Source organism: Dunckerocampus dactyliophorus, chromosome 8, assembly GCF_027744805.1.
Source record: "Dunckerocampus dactyliophorus isolate RoL2022-P2 chromosome 8, RoL_Ddac_1.1, whole genome shotgun sequence".
In the NCBI taxonomy this organism is placed as follows: domain Eukaryota; kingdom Metazoa; phylum Chordata; class Actinopteri; order Syngnathiformes; family Syngnathidae; genus Dunckerocampus; species Dunckerocampus dactyliophorus.
Window position 1 is genome coordinate 7,496,788 of NC_072826.1, and position 19,542 is coordinate 7,516,329.

The window sequence follows — 19,542 nt, forward strand, 5'->3', positions numbered from 1 at the left end:
TGACATGATTTATCAACTTTGCTGAAATATGTTCTATATTGTTTGTAATTATGGTCTACGTTTCTATTTTAGGGGGGGTTTAGGGTTTGTTTGTTTTTTAGCTATGGTCTTAAAACTTTTGATCAGCTGATGAACAGCCTATTTCAATTTCATGGTTGTTTGCAATAAGTTGCTTACTCAAAAATATTATTGTCGCACTCCCAATTTCATCTTTTTGCATTTTGAAGCTTGACTTAGAAGCTCTTAAAGAGCCAACAGTGCAAAATGTAAGTTCTTGCAATTGTTTAACTGGAGTGCATAATAATCTCTTTTTACAACCTTCTTTATCTTTTACTCTTTTCAAGACAATGTTGAACAACGGCACGTAATTATGTGGAATAATATACAATCAATGTGCAAACCATATGACATTCTGTAGTTTAAACGTGGCACATTGTTCCTTTTTTTTTCTTAATGATTGATGTGACAACTAATGCCATTCTTCTCTTGTGCATCAACACAAAACGGCCAACCTTACAAAAGAGCAAGGGGCCAAAACTCAAAGCTGACTTGAAGTTGCAAGCCGAACAAGACTCCCCCACTCACCCCCTTTTTGTATCGTTATTATTTATCCAGATATTTTCAACACTTGGATATTTCTTCACATCGTAACTATTAAAAACCTTCTTAAAAACCTTCTAGTCTTTTTATCCAACATAATTGGTTGCACACATACTTAATGGAGTACACGCCTGTGCATCATCAGTGAACACACAGAAGATCGTTTGAAGTTGCAAACATGACAGGACATGTCCCAATTATCCACGCTCAAAAAATGGTATGGTCAGCTCTTTAGTAACAATGGCTGTGCTATATATACAATAATACTGTGGGCCATTTTAAATTAGCTCCGCTACAGGAATAGTTGCAACTGACAGTTGCACAGATTACCGTAAGCACGTTGTTTGATGAGGCACTCAATACGGTCTTAGCTAATGCTATTTTCCAAACATTTCCGCAGGCTAAATGCTTTGAGTTTGACGTGCAATAGAACAGCAATCCATCTGTCCAGCACGTCCCCACAAGATCACTTCACCCGTCTGTTACTCATAAGAAATGTATTGAAACACATGACCCACGTCATTTGGTCAAGAGAGAAGGTGAAATGCACCACCAAGGCCCTTCAATATCAAACATTTATTCGACCTATTCTGCTCGGCTGTGTGAGCTTTAAGGAGTGGGTGAGTGGACACGTGTCACTTTTCTCAACCTCAGACAAAAGCCAAAGCTCGTCGCAAAAGCCATGCCTATCTTGGACCTTCAGGATATTGAAGGGTTCACAGGTCAAATGACTTGGAATTCGACTATAACACAAAACAACAATTCAGAATACAAACCACAGGAAGAGACAAGACAAACTAGCTCGGCATTAAGGGATCCCCTTTAAGTTTTACGCTTTAAAAAATGTTTTTGCACCAAAGGAGACTCGAAAGGTCAATCTCCTGCCTGTGATGACATGCTAATCACGAGGCCACCATGCAGCCACATATTATCCCTATTCCTGTTGTTTCTTATGGCAAATATGTATTGAAAAATCTAAAATTCCAATGTATTGTGTACCTCAGGGTGCACTATGTCGAAAATACTGTGCCAATTTTGGTTTTAGGGTTTGTTGTAAGTTCTTTGACTGTATTGTTATGGCACTCTTGTTAATGTACTTTTTATATTTGCGTATTCGGTTGGTGGGGGTTCAGTGACTTCCTCAGGGGAACCTTTACGGTAGTCAGGAAGCCAGCAAGCATCTCTTCAACAATGTGTTGCAATTTAGTTTTGTCAGCAGCAGCACTTAAACTGGGACTCTGTTTCTGGTTTCAAAGCCCACATCCTTACAGACTGAGCTACTGCTACCCCAGTATGATACCTATGCTCTGTGTATGACATAATACCTACACTGTGTTGCCTAATTGTATTACCTTGTTTCTTATGTTTCTGAGTATCATTTGCAAGTGTGCATGTATATTCAGTTTGTCTTAAAGGTGTTTCCGTAGTCAGGAAGTAGCCGCTTGCTATTGAGGCGTACAATATGCCAGTTCTCTTGTGAAGCCTGAGGAAGTGTTTGCCTGTAAGTGTGTTTTACATTATGTGTTTCATACATCAACTAAATGCTAAAATGGGACGTACATTATATTGGAGGAGTTTAAATTTGCCCTAAAAATCGCTAATGATAATCGCTAGCATGTATATGGGCGATCAATACAAGTTAGCATTGAGCTAGCGCATTTGTTTGGAATGCATTTCTTTTATGTTTCATGTCCTAATTTTATCATTTGATATCACATTTTTTTATATCAAATCACATTTTGACATTTGATTTATGTTTAGTTTTACAGTGCTTCATGTAAAGGCTCTAAAATGGAACTGCAAAGAAGTCTATTTTGAAACTGGTATCTGTCTGCTGAGCTAGCAGTGTTAGCGGGAGCAGAAATATCGTTTGTTTTAAGTCTGAAGTTCCAATATTATGAGAAAAAAAGTTGTATACATGTTGTAAAGAAAGAAGAAGCTCATGCCAACATTCCCACATGAACAGAAATGCAGTCAGAGACCAGTAGACCCCACAAAAGAGGCACTTTTAAGAGTATGTAGTTCTCTCTCAGGAACAGAAACACACGTTTACAAAGTCATATGAAACTCTTCATACAGATTATGGTGTTGATGTGCCAAAATCTTTTATGTTATTGTTTGTCACTCTTTCACTATAAAGGTCACAGTCCTCCCTTTAATCTCATAAAATTAGTACATTTAAAAAAAATAAATATTATCGCTATACTTTTTTTTTCATTTTCATTTATTTTTTTCCTAATATTCATTTGTATCATGCAGTTGCAGAACCTGCACGTATGCTTTACAATGTTTACTAGTACTGACCTTAGATCAGACAGGTGTGCTATCAGTCATAACATAATTGATGAAAGTAAACCTGTATGGGAAGTATGGGAGATTGATGTTTGGACAGAGTGGATAGGGCACTACCGCAGGGAGGAGACACAGAAAGGCATACGTCAAATTTATTGTTGCCTTTTGATTTCAACAGGGCCGCAGCAGCGGATGAAGTTACAGCTCAGTGAATTATTTAGCTAAAGACCTTGGCTGAGAGGTGTGAGGATACTACTGAGGACAAGCATACACGAGGATGTTAAAGAGAGAGTTCATTTTTTTTGACATGTGTTCCACAGCAGATGAAGATACGAGCGTTGCAGCCATCTTCATCACATCCACAACAATGGACAGGCGATTGGCAGCAGGAGGAAAAAGAAGAGAGAAAGTAACGCTTGTAACAAAAGTAAGAACTTGACTTTCTTTTGGGCAGCTCTTTTGTGATGCAAATGTATTATTACTCTTTTGAACACATATTGTTTTGCGAAGCCAAACTCTACTCTCCTAAATCTTATGACTGTAGTTGGTCAAAAATGAAGGGGATGGTTATGAATTTCATTGTGTCAAAATGATAGAAGCTTCAACAACGGTGGTCCTCAAACAGATTAGTTTTGTCACAAGTCATTTCATCCAGCACAGAAAATGCGGCACTGACGTTTTCCCGAAGGAAAGGGTGTTTTAGGCCTTCTGAGCTCAGCAGTGTTAAGTTTTGAATTTGACAGCAATGCACATATACACAGGCCTGTTCATTTGACTGGACCGCAGTGAACGTGAATGTGCCAACAACCATTCAAAAGCAAGAAAGAGCAAGAGAAAAGTCCCCATTGGCTCTTCCCCCCCAACAGACCAACATTTTTTCAAGCCAAGCGTCTGTCATATTCAGTTACATTGTACCACAAACAAGCAAAAAAGTCATTACTGCTGTATTTTTGGAACATGTGCATTAGTGCCATATGTGCACGCTCATTAAAATATGCACAATATGCAAATTAGATCTGATCGGAACTGTCTGTAAAGACTAATATTGTGCAAATCGTGGAAACCCAAAAGTTGAACGAAATTAGTTGTTGGGACGTGGGTATTTTTCCAAATTTCGATAAAATGTTTCCCGTAATAGATATAACCTGCAGCCATAGTTTGGAACTTTATGGCTGTGTGACCCATGTTAACTATGAGGCACAGCCTGCCACTAATGCACACCGTTAAGGTCTTACATGAACATATGCAAGTATAAATGTTGGCTGTATTAGGAGTCTTCATATTTGCTTGTGGGTGGGTTTTCAATAATGTTAATGGACAGGAACCCATTAACAGCTTTCAGTGCAATAAATTAAAACCATATCCATTAAGGCGGCGAATTAATGTAGGAAAGAACACAGCCTAACAGCAATTGATGCTCCTCTGTGAAGGCCATATATGTTACCTGTAGTACTGTACCTCCATTTTCATACTTGTCACAACAACCAACTGGGACTTTATTCTCAGGTTTCCTAGCAGCAGCAGTTGGCTTTTTCATCTAATCAGAAGTTTTTGTTTGTTTTCTCCCAGGGTGCCCCTGCACGAACAAATCTCATCTGTTATATCATCTTCTAAAACAAATATATAGTATGATCATCATAGCGTTGGAAAGTTTGAACAAGCACTGCACAAAACTCTGAACAGTTGCTCACCCACACACAACATGGGAGGTGTTGTGCACCAGAGGTCACCAACCCTACTTGAAGCATATAAAGGGCTAGTTGTTTGTCCTAACCATGCAAAACAATCATAATATACATAACTGTAAAAAACATGAGCTTTGGGCATTATTTCAGGCAAATTGTCAGTCGTCATTAATAACTAGCAGGAGGAACAATGGAATTGATTTCATAACGTGTCCAGTTTTGGCACCTGTATATGTGGTTGTGCATGGGAAAGTGCACTGTGTACTTGGGTCCAGTTGTATCCTAACCATCGTTGTTTGACACCACTAAAGAGCAAATCATTCCCGTCTGGACCTGCCTCCTCCTTTAGAGGATAAACAGATTGGATTTTGCACCACGCTGTCAAACTAGCTGTCCTATCTAGTCTGACTGGTGTGTGTCCCACCAAGCCTTTGAGAATGAACTAGACTAGAGCCGTCCTATGTAGTCTGACTGGTGTGTGTCCCACCAAGTCTTTGAGAATGAATTAGACTGGAGCTGTCCTATCTAGTCTGACTGGTGTGTGTCCCACCAAGCCTTTGAGAAAGAACTAGACTAGAGCTGTCCTATCTAGTCTGACTGGAGTGTGTCCCACCAAGCCTTTGAGAAAGAACTAGACTAGAGCTGTCCTATCTAGTCTGACTGGAGTGTGTCCCACCAAGCCTTTGAGAATGAACTAGACTAGAGCTGTCCTATCTAGTCTGACTGGTGTGTGTCCCACCAAGTCTTCTAGCATGATCTGATGAAGCCTGCTCGGATGAGAGGCGAAACGTCTAAGACAACCTGAACAGACCAGTTGCGATTGATGGAATGCCCTGAGAATACAATGAACGGGATGAATGAGAACATTTCCTTTTTTTTCCCTCTCTCTCTTTTTTCCCCTTTTTTTTCTTTATTCATTCATTCATTGATTCATTGTATGAATGAGAAAATTCACAGGCAGACCTACTCTTTACCTTCAACCTGTAGTAAACTGTCTAATAAGAAGTCTTATTGGATTAAATGTGATGGGCTATGCTTGTCTTGTTTCATGAAGTCGCCAAGCCTGTCGCCAAGTAACCATGACAGCAGGTTGTCCATTGTTCCGCAGTGTAAGACTCTCTCAGCCAGTATAAAAAACTGCATGGAAAAAGTCTCAATGCTTAAAAAAAAAAAAAAAAAAGAAAAAATGTGATTGTCTCTGTATCTCTTCTGGTGTGTTTCAGTCATGTGTTAAAAGGATTTACAATGCGGGGGCCTTGACAAACTAGTTGAAAAAACAATTTAGTTTCATTTAAAAATAACTTTTTATTTACAAGTGCACCAATAAATTCAAGTGGTACTTTTTCTGTTATGGATGTATGAGAGCTAAAGCAGAACTCGATGCGTCTTATTAAACCATGAAAACACTGACACACCTGCCTGTAGCATTGGTGTATGAGCGAGTGTTTGACCCAACAGTATGTGTATGAGCAGGCCATTATACGCTCATTGTTTTACATCAAAAACACCTGATGATATTTCTGTGTGTATCCTTAACGGGTCCATTAAGTTGGATGAAGCAAAACTTGCAGGTAGACGAGGTCCTTTAAAACAACAATATGTATTAATTGCATCTTATAACAACATAACACATCAGAATCATCATCAGGGTCATTCCTTTGGGGACCAACAAGCACACCTGCCATGCTGTGTTACTGCAGGTATAAGCTGTTTTTTCTAAGACCCTTGTTTAACTGTAAGTGTAATTAATTAATGTAATTGATTGTTTAATTGTGCTACAATAATTTAATTAATGGTCAAAGTGGACAGATTTTTGGACCTACAAAAAGTGTCTTGCCACAATTGCCACACACGATTTGTTGGATTTTCAGTCAGTATTTTTTCAATTATTGAGCGGTGTAAACAATTACTATAACATCAATGCCAACTGGAGAAAGTAGTTATGGAAACACCACTTGAAAAATCGATGTTGTCACTGCAGATTTAAAGCGTTGTAATCTATGGGACAAATGGTCTTGAGTAAAGCTGGGTACAGACAAAAATAATCAGGATGATTTTGAGTCCAACTTCCCCTTAATGCAACCAAGGTTGGTTGGCTCCTAAAGATTATCCTGACTGATCATCCTGCGGTGTGGGATGTGCTACAAGTAGGACTATCAAAAATAAAGCGTTATTGGTGGTAACTAATTTATTTCATTACTTACGTTATCATTTTCATCGTAATTAAAGCGTGTGCATCATGGCAAGCCACATTCCTCTCTGTTATGTAGGCGGACAGGGGCACAGTGTAACGTCCCCACAGAGTCGCACAGTGTCTGAAGCTCTCTTAGAACTTTAATCCGACCTAAATACATCAACAGCAGTGCAATTCCAACACTATATACTGTATGTACAGTCGTCCCTCACTACTTTGCGGTTTGAATTTCACAGCTTCAAAAATATATACCGTAAATTGTGCCGTACAAGCCGCACTGGCGTATTAGCCGCATCCACAAAATTTAGAGGAAAAAACAGATTTGTTCTTATATAAGCCGCACCCGTGTATAAGTCGCAGGTGTGCACGTCATAAAATGGGATATTTAGTGCACAGAAAGACGTTACACAGAAAGATTTTTTAAACTTTTAATAAAATAAATGCTTTTTCCCCAAACAGTGCATGCCAGACAGTGGTGCAACACTGCTAAGTAACAGTGCAGGACACTACACTGCTAGAAAAAACAGCGCCAAATAGTGCATGTACCATACAGTAGATAACAATAGCCTACCCTCTTCAGTGTTAGAATTGAACATGTGTGGTCTCACATTTTATTCTGTTAAGCTTTTAAAAATAGTTACGTGTGTACCGGGCTAAAGCTTGCTAAACATGAAAAATGTAAGATATTATGCAGGTTTGAGGCAATACATTTCTACAGGTGTACATGTATTTTTTAATCCTGTTTTAGGGCCAAAAACCAAAAGTAATGATTAATATTTTTGCCAAAAAGGCATATTCTGGATTTATCATTTTGGCTTCTTTTCAGAAATGTGTCGAGAAGTATTTCTCAGTGTTTGATTCCCCAGGATATGACAGGAATGTTCCTGATTATTGACCTTGAGTAGTTTGACTTTTGTGTATCTGATTATTTTGCCTCTAAGGCAGCGCTGCCTCTTTTGCTTAGTGCTCCCCTGCCACCATTGCCAAGTGAGCAATAAACCTTGTTAATCCCATGCAGTCTTCTTACCTTGTGCTGCTCACTTTGTTCAAGTTTGTTCTGCTCCATTTAGAAGGCTAATAAAGTCATTCAATCTCGTCCACACACATCAACAAGGCCGCTGGTAAATTTCTATTATCCATTCTAGTGTTAATAGAGGTTTAATTACACTGATCACATTGTGGGATGAGGGGGGATGAACTCCTTTTCAGCACGCCTCTCATTGGTATGCAAAGAAACGTTCTTAAATGCCATTATGTCGATATAAGTTTAGTCTGTTAAGCATGCTGCCTCATTACAAGGCTTTTACACAATGCCAAGAGACGTTTTAGTCCCAATATTAACTCAAAACTAAGATCTTCTATTGATTCTTTTTGCTTTTTTTGTTTTTTCAAGAAACTGAAGGATTATTTTCATCTGCAAAAAAATTAAAATAATAGAATGTGAAAGATAAAGCTCAAAAAGTAGGACGAGGGACGACTGTACTACAATGAGCTCCTACATGAATCGTTTTTGTTTTTGCCTTTTTTGTCTTTTTTGTCTTGTAACCATGTCTTTAAAAGAAATGACTGCACGTTTACCACTGTCCATTGGATTTAACACAATGGCTTTAGAATAAGTGGCATTTCATTCCTGTAAGGTGGAGCCCTGGGGCCCCCAAAAAAACAACACAATTTTAACTGCAGCATTTAACAGGTCCCCATAGTTTAAAAGCCCAACAGTTTAACAGAACACAAATTGCAACCTCAAAATCAACCATTAAAATAAAGGAGAAAACATCTCTTGCAGAATTGACGACCTACAGTGCGTTAGTTTTACTGATGCCGACCTAAGAAATTCAGGGAACTGAGCGTAACATAAATTTAATAATGCTCAGGTTTGATTTACAGAGTCAAAGAAGTATTAATTTAACACGATTTATCTGCTTTGTGCTTAGTTTATACTGTAGTGGTGTATAACTGCACTGTATCATACTGAGAGCTGTTTGTAACATAGACGTTTCCAGGTAGTTAAATGAGGTAACAAACAACATAAGTCAAGGATTTCTCTTAAAGTACTTAAGAGGCTATGTTGCCTGCGTGTTGCAAATCAACCTTGTGAAACTTCAGAGCCTCAGTAAGTCTATGTTTGACAAACTGACTGACACAATTGCCAATGGTTTGGGAAAAAACGTTGAAGAAAAAGGGTTTAAAAAGGTGCACTGCAATGAAGCGCCATTATGAAGCACAACAATGGCAAAAATAACTGGATGACGCAAGGATGATGTCAGGAAGCAAGCACTCTATCTGAGCACTTTCAATATATATTTTATATTTTCATATTCATTTTCAATATGAAACTGGCTTGAAGTTAGATGGCTGCAATCAGAAATCACTGCTGTAGATTCAGTAGACTGATTCTGCAATGGTGTATGTAAAACGAAGCAGAGGGGGGCATTCATTGCACATTCATTATCAATTGGAAAATTTTCACAGAAAGTATGAAATTACAAAAAATGTGTGAATATTTAGAAAAGTCTGAATTGCTAGCACACTTGTCCCGAGTGATCTGAACATTTTGATGTTGGATTAGTTTGATTAAGAAATGGAGGAGTTAGCGGACAAAAAATTGGCGGAATAAGAAGAACTAGAAAGAAGAAGAAGGAGAAGAAGAGAAGGAATAAATAGATGAAAAATGGTGCACAATTTTATATGTGTGATGCTTTCACCACCGAAGATTCGATTCAGAGTCAACCTTGCAGTCGAATCATATGAAAATGTCATGTCCCGTGTCATGTGGATGGAAATTGTACCATTCTGACTGATCGTTCAATTTTTAACATTTAGATTCTTTGTTTCATGTCCAGTCCGCCAACCGGAGGAAATGTGTGAAAGCAAGTGATTAATCCAAATTAATCCACAGCAGCAGAATTTGGGCTAAAGATAATGTATCAGTGTTCATTAGATTGTGCTGGTGGTCGTAATTCTGTGGTCAGTTGGTATTCTGCTGTATGCTATGAAGTATTAGGAAAACCTTGCAGTGCATGAGTTTGTTTTATTACGTTTTTCCACCAACTTGTCCAGTACTGTACAGTGTTGTAACTCACCTGTATGAATGGAAACAAGAGACCCACTGCAAAGTTGGACAGCCAGTTCACAGTGCCTGCGATCATAAAGGCAGCAGGCCTATAGGCTTGCTCAAACAGTTCACCGGTCAGGACAAAGGGGATTCCTCCTAGCAAAGGGGAGAAACACACCAATTATTAATGGAGCTACATCACTGCTTTGACTTGCTCATGTTTGCATTTGTGAGGAAATATCTAGCCACCTGTCTCTGACTTACCTACCTTCAGTCAGTGAAACACTGACACATCTAGTAGTGTCTTAGAATAATCGACTACAGTGTTCCCTCTCTACATCGCGGTTCACATTTCGCGGATTCCCTGTTGATTTTTTTACGTGCAATCTTGCTTCTTTTTTTTTTTTTTAACTGCGCATAAACTCGCATTGTGTTCTGCGTCCTTGTGGTGTTTTAGAGCGATCACTCTCAAAAAAGTTCAAACCTTCATTAAAATTTTAATGATCCACCTACAGGTCGGTATTTCACTCCTGTGACTGTGCCTTTTTGTCCTGGCGCCGTTCCCCTGTACTTTAGCGTTTTTGTATCCTTGTTAAAACATATTGCTGCAGTACTCCTCCTGTTGCATTCCTCCTCCTTCGAACAGAAGATTGATTTCCAAGCTAGCAGGCTAGCGATGACACAGGAAACAGGACAGGGCGGAGATGGAAGAAGGGGAGGAGATGGACTGACAATGGTTTACAGCCAATGAAGACGCAGAAAACAATGGGCGGTGCAGACAGACGAGAGAGGGAAGAGAGAGACACTCAACTTCCCACAATGCGATTCTTAGAGCGAGGGAACACTGTATATTCAAGTTTGGAAGAATTGTTGAGTCATTTTCTAAATGACATGTACTTCCTAGGACACCACACAGCATATGTGCTGTACACACTGAATTTATCATGCGAAATATCCCTTTTTTTTTTAATCACCTGAGGTTGTCGGTCATCACATAATATGAGATGACAGCCAGTAAGCTGCAAACCACAGGGGTATTGTGCATGCGGTTTAAGACCCCACCCACCCCCCGCCACTGATTTGATTGCATGTGATGCCACACTATGCCGCTATTCAAATAAGGAGAACTATACATCCCCATTATTTTTAAGTTATTCATGGCTGTTATCACCGTTTCACACTGACACTTGCCACATTTTCAAATGGAATTGACTGCACAACAGGCAGCAACACATACCGCTACACTACCAGTGCCACTGTTTGACGTAGTATGGTATCAAGAGATTTGAAACCTCGCACTATCCTGTAGAATCAGAATGGCACTTTATGCTAATGTAAACTATAAAGCAGTACATGCACTAATGTGAGTTTTGGTGCAGATCAGGTTTATCCAGATCCTCAGCAAAATTACATAGGCCGCCCAACCTCCACAAGTTTCCAAGGAAATTGAATGTGGGTTAAATTCCTGTGTAGTTTTTGTTTAATCCTGCTAAGTAACCATCCATCTAGCTAACTAACCCAAGGCAATTGAAACAATACATCTTGCCTTTTCACAAACACCTCTCGGGAGACCATTTGTGGCTGAGGTTCAGTAGGAGTAGAATGGAAAGTAATACCCTATATCTTGCCTAGAGTTGTTTTTTAAGGGTAGCTGTAACATCAAATTCTGTCTTAAAGAAACCCTATCAACTCTCATTTGTCGAGCAAGTTTGGCTCCAAGAAAACAGATTCATTCTCCAGGGAATATAATAAGGATGAGGCCAATTCTCCACCTGACTCCATCATTCCAGAGCCTTGTGTCAACTGTGGATACTCACATGGGATATGGAAAATAAGGTAAAAAAAAAAAAGGTTTAGTTTTTCTTCCCGAAAGCTCTTCTAATGAATGTTTTCCCCGAGTCGGTATGGGGTCCGACTACGCTGGGTGTCAGTGCAACCCCCCAGAGTGAAATTAATCTTCATAGCTTTTCATTGCAGCTGTAGCCACCAAATGCTGCGGTGCCTGAAAGTACCACAAACAAATTAAGTTGGATAGAGTACAAGCTTGTGGAGTTCCAGAGGGAACAGCATGGTTTGAATCATGAGCAATAAATGTACACTATTTGTTTCCCCACTAGCCAAATACAGTCATGTATAAATGGTTGTTTGTACTTACTTGATATCATTGAAATGCATTTATGTATAAAACATGCAGAGAGGTACAGTATTAGTGAGCACCTTCGGCAAAATTAAATGTACCTCGCATGGATTTTCATGTCATCCACTCCATTACTGCTAATGTAAAACTGATTTTTAAGAGATTTGTGACGGAGTTTTAAATTATCTCCTTTTTGATCTGCAAAGATGCTAAATTTTGCCTGACTGGTAATCTTCTTTGCCAATAAATGTGACCTTATACTATGATATTATCTTAAAAATACAATAAATATACTGTAAACTAATCATGGATTAGCTGATATTATTATAATTGTTATTATTATTATTATTATGCTATTACTATTGTGCCTGTTGTGAAGTATTTTAAACCTGGTATAAAAGCCTGATGCTTGTGTGCTTGACCGAACATTACAGTAGCATTACTGACACCTAGTGACCAGTGTCAAATACTGCAGAGCATCCATCACGTCTTTGAATGCATCTTCTGAATACCTGATATTTATATTTTAGTCCATTTAGCCATTATTATGCCTGAAAATGCTTAATCTAGGCAAATAATTTGCATAAATTGGCACATATTCTTAAATATGCAGGCCATATTCAACCACGAAACGGCATGATTTATTAATTTATATATTTTTGGAAACTGTGATAGCGTGAAACCGCAAAATTTGAACCGCGATGTGGCGAGAGATGACTGTGTTGTCTTAACTCAGCAGCACTGGTTTTAATTGTTTTTTTGTTATATTGCAAGGAAGATTCCACAGTTTATTCCTGAGACTGACAGCTGCATTTGTCAAACTACACTCTCCCGATACACATCAGACAGCAAGTGTAGAGGTTTGGTATCGGCTGACATGCTGATAGGCAGTTGGGCGATTGAATAAAAAGAGCAGCCTTGGATGTCCAGGCAGCAAGTAACACATTGTTGTTGAATACAGTTAAATGTCTTGGTTAAAATCTTGAGACAACAAGCCCAAGGAGAGGTACAGTGCACACTTTAGAGTAGAGTGTTGCTGCTGTGGAGAACACATAGAGCCTGAAGTCACTGTGGAATTATGTGCCACCGCAGAATTGACCTTCGCTAGAAATGCCTCGAGACGGTCGGGGGATTCAACATGTATTAAAGACAACAGAGCGATTAATCTTTTGTAATACCTGTTCAGAGCTAATGTGATTGTAGACAAATACCAGAGGAGCTGTAAATACAATAAAAAATACTGCAAACATTTTCAAGAGATGCTATGTACTTAGCATCGTTTATGCTGTTTTTTTTTGTTGTTTTTTTTTTACCAAGAATAAAACACATGGAAGCTTTCCTGTGAGTAAGAGCACTTAGACAATGAATACTTAAACTTTGTCCTGTGCAAAATGAATCAGTGAACATCTTTGACTTGAGCGTTGACGTTTCTAGTAGTTCTTTTGGAAAAAAAAATACAAATCAGAATTAATTGGTAGCTCAACTCAGATACAAACATCCTGTTAAAAAGGACTTTCCATGTTACCTAATGTTGAACTTGGATCACATCCAAATTAAACTTGGTTTGACAATTGTGACCCTGTGTACACATTGCTACACATTTGCATAAACAAACACATGTCTACTAATTGGGATAAGACTGGATAAATATGGCATGGGTTTTAAGTTTAACCCATGATAACAATGTATTATGGAATCAGTTTTTACTAGAACATGTTTCTTCATTCTTCATTTCGACCAGGGGTGTTCAAAGGCCATTAGCGGCCTGCCACTCGTCTCTTATTGGCCAACGGCACATAGCATAATTAAACAAACCCCGCAAAAATGGAGAAAATTCAGCTAAAGGTAAAAGGTTGTTTTTTTTTATCTGATTAATCGAACAAAGCCTAGTGGGGAGCCAATGTAATATAATAATGTTGTTAATATTGTTAAATTGTTCACAAATAAATGTGTATCAGTTTCAGTATTGATACTGACCCTGTATTTAGTTGGTAACAGATCGGTAAGACAATTTCTAGTATCACCCACTACTCGGAAACAGTGGTATTGGTGTCGGTAGTAGGTACTGTAAATACTGTGTATACCAGGGATGTCCAATGTTGGCTTTTTTGCCGATAACCAATATGCCGATATTGTCCAAGTCTCAATTTATGTGTAACATTACATATCCTTTTCTTGAGCAAAATTCTATCCTGTAAAATTATATACAATACTTTTAAATGAGTACAGTTTTTTGTTGGCTACTCCACCCATCTGTATTAATGTATTACATATTTAATATACTGTAAGAATACATGGCGGCGACGTTGACGTATGACTCAGTGATGCGGCATCTACGTATATGGTTTTGACAACAGCACTTCCTGTTTCCCAGAGAGCTTTGCTGTACCGCTGCTGTAAATGCGCTGCTAAGTTACATGTTTAGAGCTGACATAGTTGTTGGTTATTCTGCATTATTCGTTGGTAGTGTCTTGTCTGTTGTTATATTCATACAGCAAGTTCAGCAAATTTGTTGCAAATTTGTGACATTGACGTTAAAAGCTCTTTATCGGCTTTCATTGTAGGGAAAAATAACGATATCACATTTTTATTCCAGCATTGGCCCGATAATTATTGGTGGCCGATAATATCGGACATCGCTAGTATATACAGTACTAAATACAAACACAGCTTGTCTTTTCCCCATACAGAAAGGCACATTCTAAATCTATGATGAAGATAATGAGGTGAATTCTAAAGAGGGAGCTTCTTCATGCACTTCCACAACTAATGTAAAGGAGTTGTAAAGTAGAATACGTCCTTCTCTGTTGAAGACAAGTTGGCAACAGAAAAACAATGCAGCAGTTGTACAACCCACTCCGCTACTATGGGATATGATTTACATCGAGGTAATATTAAATTCCATGTCAACCCCATGGGCAAAGCTCGTTTGTACAGGAGGGGTGTCTACAGGAATATTTGTAGGAATGACAACAATCACAGCTCTGCCACATTCAAAATTCTATCAGTCCAGGGCATGCTGGAAATTATTATGGAGCTCTGCAGATGTATGATGCTGTTGGAGTTTGGCAAGAAGCACAATGAAACGGCAGAACTGCAACACAGGGATAAATGATGAAAAGAGCATCTGTACTGTATGTAATGATGAGTAAAATAAGACTGGTGTGAACGGATTCCTCAACTTTCTATACTTCTGTCTTTCACTTCCTTCATTTATTCATATAGTTCTTCTAATTACACCTTGTAATAATGGCCACCACACATCATTAAGTTTCACCTTGGCTTGGATTCACTCCACAGACGCCTCTCAGCACTTCAGTCACTAAATATTTTGCCTGTGGTCTAAAAAAGTAGCAAATGTCACAGCCGTCAAGGTGATTCACATACAATCAGACGGTTGTTTTAATCGGTTGCATATCGAGAAGGGCACAACTCTCAAGCAGCTGTCCTTCGTTCATTCTTAGTTTGCAGATACCCACTGGGTGTCATTATGGTAATCAATATGATGAGATGCAATTTCCATTTATTGTTTGTTTTTGTAGACTATGATAGTACATAATGAAAAAGCTCTTTCTTTCGCAAAACCTCATGAATTTAGAAGACTTCTAGTATCCCACTGGATAAATACTGCATGGGTGATAATGTTTCAGCTGGCAACAAGCTATTTGAGTTGGCAACTGATGCGATGATTAGCTTCACATTTGTTAAACAACCATGTCGAAAGACACATCCTGCGGTTGTGGAAAAGATGCTAATCTGTTTCAGAGGGGTGAAAATGTTGGCAAGCATCGATAATGAGAAAACATCTAAGAAGAATGCAGAAACTACTAAAATCGGGTTAAGAACTGTCCAACACATTATTCAAAAGTGAAAGGATAGTTGGGAGACTTTGAGCAGTGGTCCAAATCTTGAGGGAAAAAAATAATGCAGCTCCGGACAGACATAAATGTTGTGACATTGCAGAGGCAATGGATGCCAGCCAGTGTGGCTGTGTGAGTTTGTTGGTAAACCTCACTTCCTGAACCTTAAGAGTCGCTCTGGACATCGAGTTGACAGTCTGGGCTTTTATCTCGATGCCTGGCACTCCCAACTCACTTGGTTCCAGCCACTTACCGCAGTCGTGTCTATTCACCACGATAAGCGAGGGACGACAGTACAGGTATAACGATTGTATAACGGCTGTCAGCCAGTGTGAACATTAAGAGTTGCGCTGGAGTTCAGGTTGACAGTCTGTGCTTTTAGCTCGACGTCTAGTGCTCTTCACTCTCATTATGAAGGACATTCGTTTGAGCCCACGGCGAAGCGAGGGGCTCACTGAACCGGGAAGGTTACACAGAAGCTTGCGTAGCCTTAGTAGCATGTTTTGCACATACAATCTTGGTTTGGTTTGGTTTGGTTTAGTTTATTTGAACATGAATGTTACAATGGAATACATCTCATGACTCATTGTTTGACAGTTCCACATGTCCAAAAGGAGTAGGAAGAAGCAAAGCTTATTTAATCCTACCCCCCATCTATTCCACATCTATTACAACACTTGTTATTCACTTCCTGCGTTCCATGTCATGTTTTCTGTGGTAATCAGGATAATACATAATAGATGACAGTAAGACAAAAAATATATATAAGTTAAATATGAATAAAGAAAAAATGTTTTCCTTTCTTCTTCTTTTCCCTTCCCCCTTTTTTCTCTTTTCTTTTTCTATTCCCCTTTCCTTAAAAAAACAAAAGCAAAATATATATATACATATATATATATATATATATACATATATACATATATATATATATATATATATATATATATATATATATATATATATATATATATGCACATGTAACGAACCTGACAGAACATCATTGTGATGATCAGGACTCTTCTGCCTTGTATTTAACAAACATCAACTGCTTGTATTGCTTTTTGAATTTGCTCAATTCTGTACATTGTTTGAGTTCCTTACTCAATCCATTCCATAATTTCATTCCACACACTGAAATGCTGTGGGTTTTCAGCATAGTTCTCGCGTATAAATGTGTTAAGTTCAACTTTCCTCTAAGATCATATTTCTCCTGTCTGATTGAGAAATACTGTTTGAGGTTTTTTGGTAACGAGTTATTATTAACTTTATGCATTATTCTGGCGGTTTGAAAGTTTACTAAATCTGCAAATTTTAATATATGTGATTTTAAAAATAAAGGGTTTGTGTGTTCTCTATACTTGGCATTATGAATGATCCTCACAGATCTTTTTTGCAGTACAGTGAGTGAGTGAAGATTGCTTTTGTAATTATTTCCCCATATACACAATACGTTAAATATGGTAATACAAGTACTAAGGAACAGTACAGGATGTGGAGTGATTTTTGATCAAGAACATATTTTGCTTTATTCAATATAGATATATTTCTCGCCACCTTTTGTTGTATATATTTAATATGAGATTTCCAACTCATTTTTGCTGTGTAAATGTCTTTGCTGTGTAAATGTTGAATTTAGTGGAGTTATCAAATACATTTAATCTCCATTAGTATTTAAATAACTATCATTTGTTTAACAATGAAAAGTAAATGTAATGTATTCAAATCAGCCCTTTAGGGTGATATTGCCGATGTGCAGTTTGTGGCTGGAAAGAGCTCCTATTTTAATGTCTTGCAGTTTCATTCTTGAGTCACTGCCACCTGTCAATTAATCACCCATCAATGACAGCCGGGATGAACTTCCTATGCCTGATTTTCGCTATCTCGTTATCTCTTTGAAAACAACCACTGATGCAAGAATTTCATAGTGATTACTTTTCCAGCCATGTTTATTGAATATTTGTGACACAAAAGCTGTGACTCTCTCACCCGAGAGCTCCAGTGAAATTCTCCTAATAGCATGATTAGAATACAAAACTGAGCACACAGATCTCCACAGATGAGGCGATGATATGTAGCCTCTATTAAAGGATTATAACACTGCTATACTGCATCCTGGCAGATTGTGGGAAGTTGCACAATGAAAAGCTTTAAGAGGGAGGACTGTTGCGATGGAAATCACATGAATCATAGTGGATGATGACGACGTGTGGCCTTCAAACTCAGTAATTAACTTTAAACTGTGAGGCGATAACTATCACTGTTCTGGTGCAAATACAGCAATTAATCAGTTTATATAGTCTGTACATCTGAACACATAAACCTGTCACGATAATGGATAAATCGATTTATCGAACGCTAAAAAAAAAAAAAACAGGTCGATAAGTATGAGCCCTCGATAAACCGACATGTACGTATATGCACGTCTGTTAGTCTCTCTGTAGTACACAGGCTGGATAAAAAGACGGTTCACTCTGCATGTGTCTGTGCGCACTGGCTCTATATGAAATGAACACAGAAGAGAGTAAGCATCTTCTCAGCTATTAAGCCTCTTTGTCCCAGTAGTGGAGGCGGGAGCTTTGTGCTCTGACTGCTTCCAATGGCAATAAAGGCACAAAAGCGATAGTTTCTAAGTCCAATGTCACAGTTCCAGTGTGGATGTGCATCAGAGCCTTTCTCCCGACAGTCAACGCTTACTGAGGCGTTTGATCGGCGGAGTAAATATTAAGCGAAACAGCGCAAAATGGTGCGCGTTCACAGCGTCGCTCGCTGCATTGCAAAAGAAATGTAACCTTTCAATACGGTTGAAAAGCCAACATTTAGGGAAATGTGAGACAGACAGTAGGAATTACATGTCGCAAACCGCAGTATAAGTGAGTGAAATAATACGCATTGAAGAACATATCAGCAACATTGCATTTTAGCCCACTCACCTGTGGTACAGCTTGTAATGTATTGTGTGTGTAAGAAGCGGTGATGTCTTTAGCGTCCCTCCTGAGCTGCCATAGCTTGTACAGTTGCGCAGTGTTGCGTAAATGGCTACCATCTAAATTCATGCAAGTCGTGCAGTCTGTCATATCCATTATTTTACTCAAATAGGACTCCCACAATAGTTTAACAATGCACTACATAACTGCGTGTGCGTAGGTTTTATTAAAGTGGGTTTTTTTTCTGAACAAAGACGGTCGAAATAGTGTAGCGTCGCTGGGCGCACTTCCTCTTTCCCAGCATGCTTTGCTGTACAGTTTTTGTAAATGGCTGGAAAGTACATGCTGAGAGCTCACATAGTAGTTGGTTAATATTCTGCATTATACGTTGGTAGTGTCGTGTCTGTTTTTATCCACCTATTGCGTTGCTGTGTGTAGTTCTTTTGACACCTTGAGTAGGATTGGTATGTGAATTGGTGACCTCCCTCGATTAGTCAAGGTTAAAGTTGGCGATTTCTGGGCCTCACACAGGTACACTCAGCTTTAGCGCCATTTAGTGGTTCAAATGTGACATGACACAATGATATTTGAATGTTAATGATAATATGGCTTAAAAAAAGGTTGAAATGATCGATTATCGTCGATAATTTCAATTTCACACTACTGGCTGTGACTGTGTTCTGGGTTGGTTAGCAGTGTAAAGTATACAAATGGTGACTATTGATGTTTGACTGAGTGGTAGCTAGGACAGATCCTCTCTCTGATCTGGCGGGCTTAAAACCAAAAGAAGACGAG

The 19,542-nt window shown here is 38.6% G+C and overlaps 1 protein-coding gene across 6 annotated transcripts in view; it reads right to left on the reverse strand.

The window, feature by feature from the left end:
* The window catches only part of slc2a9l2 (solute carrier family 2 member 9, like 2), a 100,546-nt gene that overhangs the window by 10,785 nt on the left and 70,219 nt on the right, over positions 1 to 19,542 (reverse strand). For all 6 annotated transcript variants that reach the window (XM_054784125.1, XM_054784126.1, XM_054784127.1 and 3 more), the window contains one exon: positions 9,855 to 9,982. In XM_054784125.1, coding sequence (XP_054640100.1) covers positions 9,855 to 9,982 — 128 coding nt within the window. The remainder of the gene's footprint in view (positions 1 to 9,854; positions 9,983 to 19,542) is intronic.